The following is a 13,260-nucleotide window of genomic DNA, read 5'->3' as shown; positions in this document are numbered from 1 at the left end:
ATTACGGAAAAGAATTCAGGGTCATAGACTTCATGTATGGGACAGATATGGGACATTTTTGTTCCTTTTTTTAAATTCCTGAAAATACAAAACAATACTATATCTGAAAAAATTGCGATAGGTAGAAGTACTTTGTAAAGTGAGATGCGCTTTTTTCCGTTTTTTTACTTCCTGCAAATGCATAACAGAAATTTGTCTGAAGAGATGGATTGCGACATTCCAGGCACTTTTAGTAAATCGACACCGTTCACACCTTGGGCTCCTCCTCATTCACCATCTTGAGATCACAAATCCGTTAATCCAAGTAGCATGACCCCAGGTTTTTTTTTTTTTTTTTTTTGGGGGGGGGAACTCGGACAAAATTAAAAACATGGGAAAAAGGCAATGGTGACCCCTTCGTAAGCACCAATGGTAGGTTCATTCCCACAGGGTAGGGAGTATTTACTGTACATTGTTAGCATTGTGTTATTTATTTTTGTTTTTATTTATTTATTTAACTGTTTATGTATTTATTTATGTAATTATTTATCTATTGATTTACGTGCATTTATCTATTTATATAATTATCCATTCATCCATTGTCTGCCGCTTATTCCAGGTCGGGTCGCAGGCGGCAGCAGCTTCAGTAGGGAAGCCCAGACTTCCCTCTCCCCAGCTACTTCTTCCAGCTCTTCCTGGCAATCCCAAGGCGTTCCCAGGCCAGCTGGGTGACATAGACTCTCCAGCGTCTACTGGGTCGTCCCTGGGGTCTTCTGCCAGTGGGGGCATGCCTGGAACACCTTATTTTATTTATTTGTTTATTTATTCATTTATTCATTTATTTATTCATTTATCAATTATCTATTCATTTACTTAACATTTATTTATTCATTCATGTCTTTATTTATTTGTATGTTTGTTTCTTTATTTGGATTCGATTGGGTTAGCTTTTATTAGTCTCAGATTTCACAGCAGCAAAGTGATGAAAGTAAGAGGAAAAGAAAGGAAGAAGTAGAAAAACAAAATACAAGACGTGCTGTAAAGGCAGCAACTTTTGTGGCGCCATCTTGAAAACAAAACAACAACAACAAAAAACAAAACAATAAAGAATGTGACACAACACAAAAGAGAGTCATTCGGCATTTTGGCAGCACGAATATGTTGTAATGTTTTTGAATGGGAGGAATGTTGGTGCCATTTGACTGTCATCGCTGGACACCACACCGCTGGGGCCATTGTTCTTTTTTGCACCTGTAATGGGCAGCATCTTCACAGCCCCGCTTTATTCAGCGGAAAGGTCGGTGCTGTTGGACAGTCTGCGGCTGGATGGATGCATGGCTTGAGGAGACCGCGAAAAGCAGAAAGGAAAGTCAGCGCAGAGTGCCAAAGCATATGTGGAACTGTCGCGGCTTGGAATGGAAGCGGATTTGTGGAGATGTGAGACAATCTCTTTTCGTCAATGGATGCTACAGCTTTGTGTTGGCTTTTTTTAGCTTGTAGTCGCCGTGCACGTTCCACCTTGACATTACAGATCCAATGTTAAAAAGGATGCTTTGAAACCACTCGTCTTTCATCTCGAAATGCTTCATGTAACAAAGAGTGTATAGAAAGTACTTACGAAGGAATGACTCTGTGTGTCTTTGTGTTGTCATATTATTTGTTATTTGGTTTTTTTTTTGTTCTTTTGACTTCAAGATGGCTTCCTTTCCAGCAGCTACTGTATTTGTTTTTCTACTTCTCTCATTCCTATCATCTTCCTTTCATAACTTTGCTGCTGTGGAATGTAAATTTCTCCACTGAAAGACTAATCAAGATAAATCCAATCCAATTCGATTTTAAGCACTTGCTGCACCCTCTTTGCTGTATGAAGCAATTGTATATGAAAGAGAGGATCAAAGCGTCCTTTTCACCAGCGGATCAGAGACGTCATGGTGAAATGTGCAATTTTATTTATTTACAGCCGTGAGCGTTGTTTTTTTTTTACTTTATTACTTTACGAACGACAAAATAACAGTGCAGTTCTTCCGCCATTTTTACCTGTTGTGCGCAGGCACTTCCGGGGGGCGGAGTCCTTTCCTTTTGGCGTTCACAACTGACTGACTGTGCTGACTGAACACTGACACCGGTCTGCGCGCAAACACCGCCTCCTTCCTTTCGTCTTCGTCCTCTTCAACCCCCCCCCCCCCAACATATTTCACCTGAAACAACACGCGTATGATATGTGTGCGTCTGCCTGAAGAGATTGACGTCCGCGTATCCGGGTGGCCGTACGCGCGACCATTCGATGTCTCGTCCATCATGGATATTACAATCAAAAAAGGCTTCGGAAGATAATTGGATTACTTTTGTTGGACTTTGTGAAACATGTTGTGACGCTCCGCAGCTTCTTTGAACCCTGTGGTCCGTCATCTTTGCAACGAGTGCACTTGGCCGCGTCCGCTTGCGCGGAGCGCATCCAGGCGAGCGATGTGGCAGCCGCAGCTCTGCGCGAAACGTTCTAACCGGATTCGAGCGCGAATGCATCACCCCGTGCTATTCCTAACTTAGTCGAGAATCAACGCGAGAATGCGCCGTAGTTGAAAACTACGAGGGCTTTACATGTGGAATGGTTTCCCCAAAGCCAGTGGACTTTAATAAGGCGACACTAGGACGGGACGGAAGCCGAGTTGGGACGACTCCCACTGGCGTCATGTTCGTCCTGCTCCCGGTGTGCTTTCTGCTTCCCGCAGCCTCCTGGTCGGCGACTGTGAGCGGATCGCAATGTAAGTTGATGGTTTCTTGGTTTTAAAATTATTATTAGTGGCTGTTGATCTTTTCGTCGACCACAATGTGTGAGACACGCATGCGATTGGTAATAATAATAATCCAAAGTTTTCCATTGCTGAATGCTTTTTGTGATGGTGGCGCTGGGTGGACAACTGAATCGTTTCAGATCTTTTCCTTGTACAGTATTTTGTTGTGATAAAAAAAAAAATCGACTCAAATGTTGTTCGAAAACAACATTTTCTTCACTATGGTATACCTTTCACTCAAAAATATATCATGAAAAGTCCACATTTTTCCGTATCCTAATTTTGTTTACACGTTTTTCAGTGCCTCAAACGTATATGCAATTTACGTACATGCATTTTTGAACACTGTGTGCATTTACTATGGTTTATCATATGTAAACCAAATGCTCACACAACATGGGAAAAACATGCAAACCATGATTGTGCCTGTGGACCTAAAAACAAAAATCCCGGCGATAGTTTTGTGAATAATTTCGAGACGAATCTCTCCCCAGAGTAGAAACTGTAATACGACACAGTGTGGTCGCAGAATATTGCAAAATGGAAACATGGAAATTATACGAATTTAGAAATAAAATGATGGATAATCATTATACTGTTCATAAGAAATTTGAATTGCATTAGATTAGATTAGATTAGATTAGCCTTTATTAGTTTTACAGTGGAGAAATTAATTTACATTTCACAGCAGCAAAGTTATGGAAGTAAGAAGAGAGAAAAGGGAGTACAAAACACAACACAGGAGCTGCTGTAAAGGCAGCCGCTGTCGTGGCGCCATCTTGAAGTCAAAAGAACAAAAAAACAAAAGAATTAAATATGACATCACAAACAGTCATTCAACCGTAAGCACTTTTGCAACGTCTTTGTTGTATGAAGCACTTCTAGATGAAAGAGGATCAAAGCGTCCTTTTCTTCAGTGGATCACGGACATAATAGTGAAATGTGCGCGGCTGCTACAAGATAAGTTTTGAAAGTGAACACAATTGACGAAAAGAGATTGTCTCATGTCATGTCCCAACCGCTTCAATTCCAAACCGCGACTTACAGTTCCACATACGCATCGCCGCTCTGCGCTGACGCTCCTTTCTTCTCATTGCGGGCTCCTCAAACCATGCATCCATCCAGCCACAGACTGTCCACAGCACTGACCTTTCTGCTGAACAAAGTGGGGCTGTGAAGATGCTGCCCATTACAGGCGCAAAAAAAAGACAACAATGACAGTCAGATGGCACCGACATTCCTTCCAATAAAAAAAAAAAGTGCTGGCATACTTGTGCTACTGAAAAGGCATAACCGCTAAGCACAGTCTCCTCATTGATGAATATTGTGGCGAAAAATGCTCAGAATCACTCCGCATCCGGGTCCACATGATGAAACAACACAAAGTGACAAAAGAAAACACAAAAACAACACAAAACAAACAAACACAAAAAAGCAAGGCAGGCTTGTGAGAGTAATTCCTGATGGCTGCCCACTCAGGCGCCATCTTGGACTATGATCTTCTTCTTCTTTTGCTTTCGGCTTTTCCCTTCAAGGGGTCGCCACAGCGAATCAGTGTCCTCCATCTTCAGAGGTTTGATCCACGTGTTTTCTTTGATAAGCTTTTACGTAATAATGTCACTGGCAAGTGTGAAGAGTACGAAATCTGAAAATAAATTACACCACTGAAGCTTCAGCGAAATCAGCATTTCTGTGCCCCGCACATTACCAGGAGTCTGCCTCCTGCTTTTTATTGCGACGTAATAACTGTTGATGAAGGATCCGCGCTTTAACACCAACACCAACGCACAGATGGCCCAAAAACATTGACGTGAAAGACTTGTTTAAAATGTCAACAAGCAACAACACCTTATCAAGTGATTCCCACATGCTATTTGTTACCTCGGCACAGCTGGTGGTAAGGAAAGCCCAACAATCTCCCTCTTTGTGTTGTAAGATCAGAAGGGACACGTTTGCCATCACAAGGTTGAACTCAAAAGAAGAAGGCCTGGACCATGTGACGGTATTTACACCCCGAGGCGGTGATGAGGAAAAGATGTTGCGTCACTGTGTGTGTCCGCTGAGGAGTCTTCAGTGTTACTTGTATTATCCTGTCACTGTAAACACAAAGAGAAACAAGGATGTGCGTGTTTGCATGTGTTGTCGCAGGGTAAGAGAGTGGTCAGGTGGTGTGTATTTGTTTGTGTGTGTATGTTTTGTCTAGTATACTGTACAGTGAAGCAATTTGACTGCTGTTTTTTGATGAGATACATCTTGTTGCAGGTTTTAAAGTAATTATTTTAAAGGGATTTAAAGGACAACCGACATCACTTTTTTGTTTCTTAACTGACATCAGAAAAACGTTTTATTGCAACTAAAATACCCAAAACACACAGTATTATATTTTTAGTCAAATGCAAAACACCAATAAAAATGACTCAAAGTGTCCAAAATCTGCAAAAAATTGAGCTGCGAATTGGGCATTTTCAGAAAGTCCCGCCCCCAGTTCGTGACATCACGCCAAGACGTCTTGCATTGCTGGAGAATCAAAACAATGGCTTCAGATTCGGAGAATATGCTTTCTTGTTACACATCCAGTTATGAATATGATTCAAATAGTTCTGAAGAGGAAAGCATACATGTTTGCAATCGATTAAAGAAGTCCTTCCGTGTCATTTTGAGGCATCTGGACTGCAATGTATCGTCCCAGAAAAACGGCGACCACCTCCCGTGAGGAATGAATCAGCCCGTTTCCACAGGCTGGCAAATTCCTTCCGTGGAGCTTGGACGCCCTCCTCTGGCGGCTCTTGGGTGCAACACGAGGTCCCCAGACCAAACAAGTACAGCAAAATACATTGACGTGATGGAAGGACCGCTACAATGCGTCTTTTTTTCGGTCAGGGGTGTTCCTTTAGTGACGTCACGTACGGACTTGTCACAAACTCAAAAACAAGACTACCTGAATATTCAGCGCGAGTCTTAAAACGTAAAATATAGCTATATGCGGTGGAATCTTTGTAAAATACGCTCTGTCGAAATCATTTGAAGCCATTTTACAAATTATGGACACAACTTGTCCGGAGACGTCGGTTGTCCTTTAAGGGTTCAGCACTCTCCATGATGTAGTAAGCATATACAGTCAAACCACAGTTTTCAACCATAATCCGTTCCAGAAACCTGTTCGGAAACCGACTTGTCAAAAACTGAAACATTTCCCATAATAATCAATGTAATCAATGTGTGAATATTTTAAAATCATGATACAAACACGCCTGCTCACAATGGAACGCTACATGAGGATAATGCGTTGGTAACAATAAACAGCTTCTTCCCCCAAGCCATTAACTGTTTGAACAGTAGCCCAAATTGAACTGTATAGTGCCTCTTTGCAATTTTTTGATGATGATACTAGTGCAGCGTGTTCGACCGGAAACAAATTCCTTGTATGTTCTACATACTTGGCAATAAAGATGATTCTGATTCTGATTCTGAGACGCGACACAAGGAAATGACGCGTAAGAAAGCGGAGGGGAGTCGAGTGGTGCATTCAGGTGCGCTCAGTTTGGCTAAGAACCAATTTTCACTTGTAAACCGACCCATAAAAAACTAAAAAATTTTGGTTCAAAACCGAATTGATCGACAACCGAGACGTTCGAAAACCGGGTTTTGACTGTATTTGGTTTTTCATGAAAATGTACAGTATTTTAAAGAACTGGAAAAAATTAGATCAGAGCATTTGTCATCAAATGGTGAGTATAGTTTTTGCTTTTTTAAATGTTGCTGTGCCAATGACCATTTTGTGTTTGGGAGCCTTTTATTCAGCGAGTTGCTTGTTCTGTAGCCACAAAGGGACATAAGTCTTCTTGTGCCGGTCCCAAGCCCGGATAAATACAGAGGGTTGTGTCAGGAAGGGCATCCGACGTAAAAGCTTGGCCAAAACAAACATGCGGATCAAACCTCTAAAGATGGAGGACACTGGTTTGCTGTGGTGACCCCTTGTAGGGAAAAGCTGAAAGGAAAAGAAGCTTTTAAAGCCTTCCCCGTTATACAAAATATGTATGCGAGGTGAACCCAAAATCCACATTATACACTGTATGTAGTATTTTAGATTTACTATATGGATTGGATTGGATTGGATATGCCTTTATTAGTCTCACAGTGGAGAAATTTACATTTCACAGCAGCAAAGTGATGAAAGGAATGAAAGTAGAAAAACGAAATACATGAGCTGCTGGAAAGGCAGCCACTCTCGCGGCGCCGTCTTGAAGTCAAAAGAACAAAAAAAAAACTAAATAACAAATAATATGACAGCATAGAGACAATATGACAAATATGTGTGGCTTTAAAAGCTGGTTCCTGACCAGTTTAGCCACAATGTCCATTTAGAGTTTAGCACTCGCTAAATGATAACTTGCTAGCATGTTAGCTCGTTGCCATGTTGCGCTAGTGGGAATGTTTATTTTATATTGTACATGCATCCATTATTATTTTTATCACATTATTTTTTAAAAGATATTTTCTAACTTAAAGTGGTAAACTTTAAGTTAGAAAATATCATAAATCTTTGACCCGCAGAATCTTCCAAATGTTGACGTTAGCATTCTACGTTAGCACAAAGCTACGCGGCGTTCATCAAACAACATTTTACACCTGTGTTGTTCAATTTTCTTTGCTTTGTCAGTTTTACGGTGAACTTAAGCAGCAAGTGACAAATTGACAGCTTGAAACAAGCTTGTATCTCATTTGGAGTTTTGTTCTTTTGGTTTTCCTACATGCTCGTTTTCTGATATGTTGAACAGTGAATGAGGAATACTTGAAGAAAGTGGTTTTCCGAAGTATGGATTTTCACCTTCTTGCAGGACCGAAACCTCGTATTAAAAGTGGTTTCAGTTTTTCCAGTGGTTACCACAGCTTGAGCCACATTTTTAATGCCCCTCACATGAAACTTATTAGGGTGTCAGCTCCACCATGGGGGGTCGAAAGGCTCCCAGCGGGGCGGCGACTGCATGGATCCATTTACAGTTGAGCTCCCGACACATTAGCGGGCATTATGTTGTGCTTTGTGCCATCCGGTGTCCCATCGACAGCGAAGTAAAAGTATTTTTTGACCACGTTTATCGTCTAGCGCATCCGAGCGTGCGTTTTATTCAAACAGTAGTCGCTCTAGTAGCTCCAAAGATGTAACATCTATTTTTTCCACATACTTCGGTGCCAACGTTTTCACTTGGCTAAAGGCGAACTATGTTTGTGTGGGCGTGCATGGTGATTCCTTATAGGGGGAGGGGGGTTGGGTGAGGGTTTTATTTATTCCCACTGAAAGAAAAAGTGTATTTCAGCGGCAAGATAAAAAAATAGACACTGAAAGACATTCCAAGCAGCAACAAGAAGGATTTGTTGCTGTTTTCCAGTGTTTTGTCCTGTTAGGCTCAGCTCGGTCCTCCTCATGGCGTTCTTTCACACAGTCAAGATTGAAAGTGGAGAACACTGGTCGAAACACACATGGCCTTTCAGTGGCTTATGTCACACGGGTGGGAATAAAAAGGAAGCTTTATATGTCATGACAAGAGAAGTGTTTTTCATCCCCGCAATCTCATTCCTCTCCTGTCCTCCGCCCATTATTTCTCCATCATCGTGATGCTGAAAGAAGCCAGTGTGGTTGTCGCGTTTTAGCGTCTGTGGCCTATGTCAATTTGGAAAAGGCTCAAGCACATGCTCTCCATTTTGAAATGGCAATTGGAAATTTTAAAAAATGGGACTGTGTTGGGATCTGATTTGGGTAGCTATCATATATTAAGATAGCATTAGCATTGTACATAGGGAAGTGTCATCTATATTAGTTATCTATTAGCTAGCTAGCTAACTTTCTATCTATTTGAGTTATTCCGGGTTGAGTGAACTCTGGCGCATGTGGCTGCCGCTGCTCACCCACAGAAAAACTGGTCCTATGACTGTAAAGTGACCTTGAGAGTTTTGAAAGGCAGTTATAAACACAATGTATTATTATTATTATTATTATTATTATTATTATTATTGGTAGCATGACCTCATAGAATATACTTTATTGGTAGCAGAGTGTTTGATGTTGTATTTTTTTGCAATTTACAATCAATTCACGAGTCAAAAAGAGGTACAAAAGTTAGCTGTTGAGTCTAAGTGTCGCTAATCCCACGCCATTGAATCTGCTCAGCTGTCAGATCTCCTCTACTTGCTTTCATTTATTGTCATTTTCTTTTTTTACTTTGCCAACATTAATATTTGCGAGTTCAACTACAAATTATTGACATTTATTGAGTCACCTCTGCTGTCACATGTTGTTAATTTATTTATTAATTCATTACTGTTTTAATTTATGTATTTATTTAGATTTGGTGATGCCTCAAACGTCTGAACAGTCATTTTCCTTGATAAAATACCACCAAAAATGTTACTTTTGTATGACAAAATGAAGTATTTACGAATATCACAATGTTACAATTTTTCCTCATACATTTTAAATACGTACTTCACAAACATCTTCCACACAATGTGGTTCTGTTACTAGTAGTAGTATTCAGTCGTATGTGTATCTGTGTCTACATTCCACGTTTGTACTTCTAAATTTAAATAATATCAGTCATCTTTTCCATCTTTTGGCAATGTTTGTGGTAGATTTAGCGTGGTGATCACAATCACAAGCTACCTGGACTAGTCAAATTTTTAGTGTTCACAAACGTGCACATTGTTTTGATATCCAGCAATTTCATTACAGGGACTCATTGCTGCTATCTGCTGGCCATTTTTAAAGACCCTTCACAATTTGACAATCCAATAATCCAAGTGCCCAAGACTCCTTTTGATTATCCAAAAAAAAGTAAATGCTATCTGACGTCAGTAGTGATCCTCTTTAGGATTCCTGTTGACGTCAATTGCTCTCTGATTTTTATAATAATAATTTTAAGAAAGTGTAATGTTTTTTTATGTGTGTATTGGAAGTCTAAAATGAAGGAACATTAAAATTTTTATTCACATGTTATTTTATGGCTCATTATGTAATAGATATCTGGCTCACGATGTTCCACCTACAGAAAGCAAACACTTGTCAAGTGTTTCAACAACAATAGAACCCCTATACCCTACAGACATGAACCCCGCCCCCTCTGAGAATGACACGCTGTCTGCGTACACATCCACGTGAGCCGCTCTGAGTGAAGGTCACCTCGAGTCAGACATGAAAAGGCCACGCCGTCAACACGGGCCCTTTGAACGATCTTCGTGACTCGATGTCCTTTGGTCTTTATCGTCCTTTGTCTTGCCTGATCTGTCCGTTATTCAAACACAAGAGCTCAAAAGGTCAAACGAGTGCTAAAATGGCATTGCTGCACTGGGATTTGTCTCTTCTCGGTCCTAATCCACGAGCTTCCACATCCATTCAACCCTTTTGCTCTGTGTCCCTGCAACTCATCAAAATCCAGTAGATCTTGTGTGGCTTGTTGATGTTTATCTAGTGTCTTGATTTTTTTTTTTCCTTGAACCAGAGCGGGTTTTAGAAGATTGCCCCCAAATCATTAATCATCCGCTCATTGGAATTCTTTTCTTGTGTTTCCCAGGCTCTCTCTGTAGCTCTCACATCAGATAGAAGTTGAAAGCAATTATTATTCATAGAGAGCAGTTTGGAGTATTTAGACACAGGTGGCTACACTTAAAGGACAACCGACACCATGTTTTTGTTTCCCAATTTACACCAGAAAAACGTTTTACAGCATCTAAAATACCCAAAACATGCAGGCTGATATTTTTAGTCAAATGCAAAAGACCAATAAAAATGAGTTAAAGTGTCCCAAAACTACAACGGGGCCTCGGTTTACGAACGCCTTGCCTTACGAACTTTTCGGCTTACGAACGTTAAATTTATGAAAATTAAACCTTGGATTACGCACTACTTTTCGCAATACACACCCCTACCACGGCTGACGGAATAATCTTTCGCGGAAGAACACCAAAGCGCATGCCTGAACAGCGCCCCAGCCGGCCTGCCTTTCCACGCCCCCTTTCTCTGCACACGTCGATCAATCCAGAGCGAGCGAGCGAGAGAGAGAGAGAGAGAGAGATACTTTTGCTTTTTTTGGGACGAAAAAGACACCACAGGCTCGTGTTCAGCCGATTAAGACATAAAACAAAATTACAGTCGAGTAGAAGAAGGAGATCATTGAGAAACACAAACGAGGTGTGCGTTTGTCTGATTTAACCGCTTAGCGGATATGCTAAGTCCATTTCAATGTGTATCATTGTGTTCAACTGATGGAAAAGGATTGGCATGATGTTACCCTTCGATCCTTGAAAGCAGCATGGAAGAATTTGTGGCCCGCATGCATCCTTGAGAGGGACTTTGAAGGATTTGATCCTCATGACTGTTGTTTCCATTGGACAGAACATGGGACGCGAAGTGGATGCAGATGACATTGTGGAGCTTGTTGCTGACCATAATGAGGTCCTCAACACACATGATTTGATTTGCTAAGGGGAATGATGTGCAGGCTTTTATTGAACAGTTCCATCCAGAAAAGGCTATGAGAATCATCAACATGATGAATGATAATGTGATGCCTCAGTTTCGTAAGACCTTACAAGTCAGAAAGCAACAGGTGTCAATTAAGAGCCATCAACGACCATCACAAATGTAAATAAAGTGACTTTAATATACAGTGCAGTGTATTTCCTTCATTACAATACAATAGCACATTAATTATACATCAAATAAGGTATGTTGGGTGTAGTTTTAAGGCTTATTTAGTTGAAAAGTATATTTTAGACCTGGGAACGGATTATTCTCATTTTAATGGTTTCCTATGGGAATTTCTTTGGGGGGATACACACTTTTCGCCTTACACACTCTGTCTGGGAACCAATTAAGTTCGTAAGCCAAGGTCTCACTGTACTTCAAAATGACCTTGGAGATACTGAGTTTCAGAAGGTCCCGCCCCCTTGTTCGTGACGTCACGCCAGTACGTCTTGCCTTGCTCTAGAATCAAAACTATGGCTTCAGATTCGGAGAAGATGCTTTCTTGTTACTCGTCCAGTTATGAATATGATTCAAATTATTCTGAAGAGGAAAGCATAAATGTTTCCAATCGATTAAAGAAGTCCTCCCATATCAATTCCAGCCGTCGGGAATCCAATGTAGCGTCCCAGAAAATGCACAAGATGGCGCCCAAGCTCCGTTGGAAATGGGCTGATTTGTCTGCTGGGAATTTTTGTCAACTAGTATCAAATAGTAGTCTTGGTGCAACACACAACGATTCACCATAGCGTTATTCATGTGTTTTCCTTCTAATTTCGCCATCAACATGAAGTTTTCAGACCAAACAAAGTACCCAAAATGCATTGTGTGTCGCTTTCTCGGCCAGGGCGTTCCAGACGTGACGTCACGTCAGGCATCGTCATCAACTCAAAAACAAGACTTCCTGAATATTCAGCGCGAGTCTTAAAACGTAAAATGTAGCTATATGCGGTGGAATCTTTGTAAAATACGCTCAGTGGAAGTCATTTGAAGTGATTTTACAAATTATGGACACAACTTGTCCGGAGGTGTCGGTTGTCCTTTAAGCAGGAGAGCACTTTAAGAAAAAAAAATCAATTTGTATGAAAGTGTTGCTTCTTTTTGCATCTCTTTTCATCATATCATGGCAATATTTTTTTGATTTAAAGCATTGTTATGTTGAGTCGTGTCTTTTGTTCATTGTGTCATTGTCTTTCTCCGGGCTCTGAAAATGACGCTTAATATGAACCAATATTGTCTGACATGGTTACAATTCATAAAGCACCATTGATGACTCTGCAAATTGAATCAGTCTCATTCTGCGTTTACATTTTGCAAAAACAATTTGATACAAAGGGTCCTCTTCCCTTTATAGATTCTCCTACAAGGGGTACCTGCATACACTTTCTCTCTTCAGTCAAGTCGAACCCGTTCACACAAGCGCCTTTTGGCTGAACCGGTTTGGAGGCAAAACAATCATCCACTCAAACTCATTTGCAGCTCAGCCAAAGCACCGTCACACACACACACGCACACACACACACACACACACACACACACACACACACACACACACACACACACACACACACACGCACACGCACACGCACATACCCTGAGCGCAGGCGATGAATCCTTGAGTGTGAAGTTGCAATGTTGTGCATTTGTATGTTGGCTAAGTGGGCTTTTTAGATTGTTGCTAATGTGCTGTTAGTGGAAAGTGAAACATTAACGGCAGGAAATTAGCAGAGGCTGACACAAAGAAAAACCTCCCAAGTATTCCCAGACTCATACATAAGCTTTCTATTGTGTCCAGGCACTACTGTACAGCCTAGTAAAAACAAAGAAAAGAAAGAAAAAAACAGATGTGTGCTCTTTATTAAAGCCTTCTTGTGTTTGCAGGAGTGGTCGTTATGTGTGTGCATGTGCGAGCATACCTCTCATTAAATTCCACCCTCTGTGCCTTCCCTTCCGAATCCCTCATGGCCCCCCTTA

General features: G+C 41.0%; 1 protein-coding gene across 1 annotated transcript in view; it reads left to right on the top strand.

The window, feature by feature from the left end:
- Positions 1 to 2,159: 2,159 nt before the first annotated feature.
- Positions 2,160 to 13,260, top strand: part of sema4f (sema domain, immunoglobulin domain (Ig), transmembrane domain (TM) and short cytoplasmic domain, (semaphorin) 4F) — a 29,885-nt gene continuing 18,784 nt past the window's right edge. The window contains exon 1 of the mRNA XM_088990621.1: positions 2,160 to 2,741. Within this exon, the coding sequence (XP_088846747.1) occupies positions 2,585 to 2,741 (157 nt within the window). The 5' untranslated portion in view covers positions 2,160 to 2,584. The remainder of the gene's footprint in view (positions 2,742 to 13,260) is intronic.

This window comes from Hippocampus bargibanti, linkage group LG02 (genome assembly GCF_051943395.1).
Source record: "Hippocampus bargibanti isolate YZ-2025 linkage group LG02, ASM5194339v1, whole genome shotgun sequence".
Taxonomy (NCBI): Eukaryota; Metazoa; Chordata; class Actinopteri; order Syngnathiformes; family Syngnathidae; genus Hippocampus; species Hippocampus bargibanti.
This window is presented reverse-complemented; position numbering and strand designations above follow the sequence as displayed.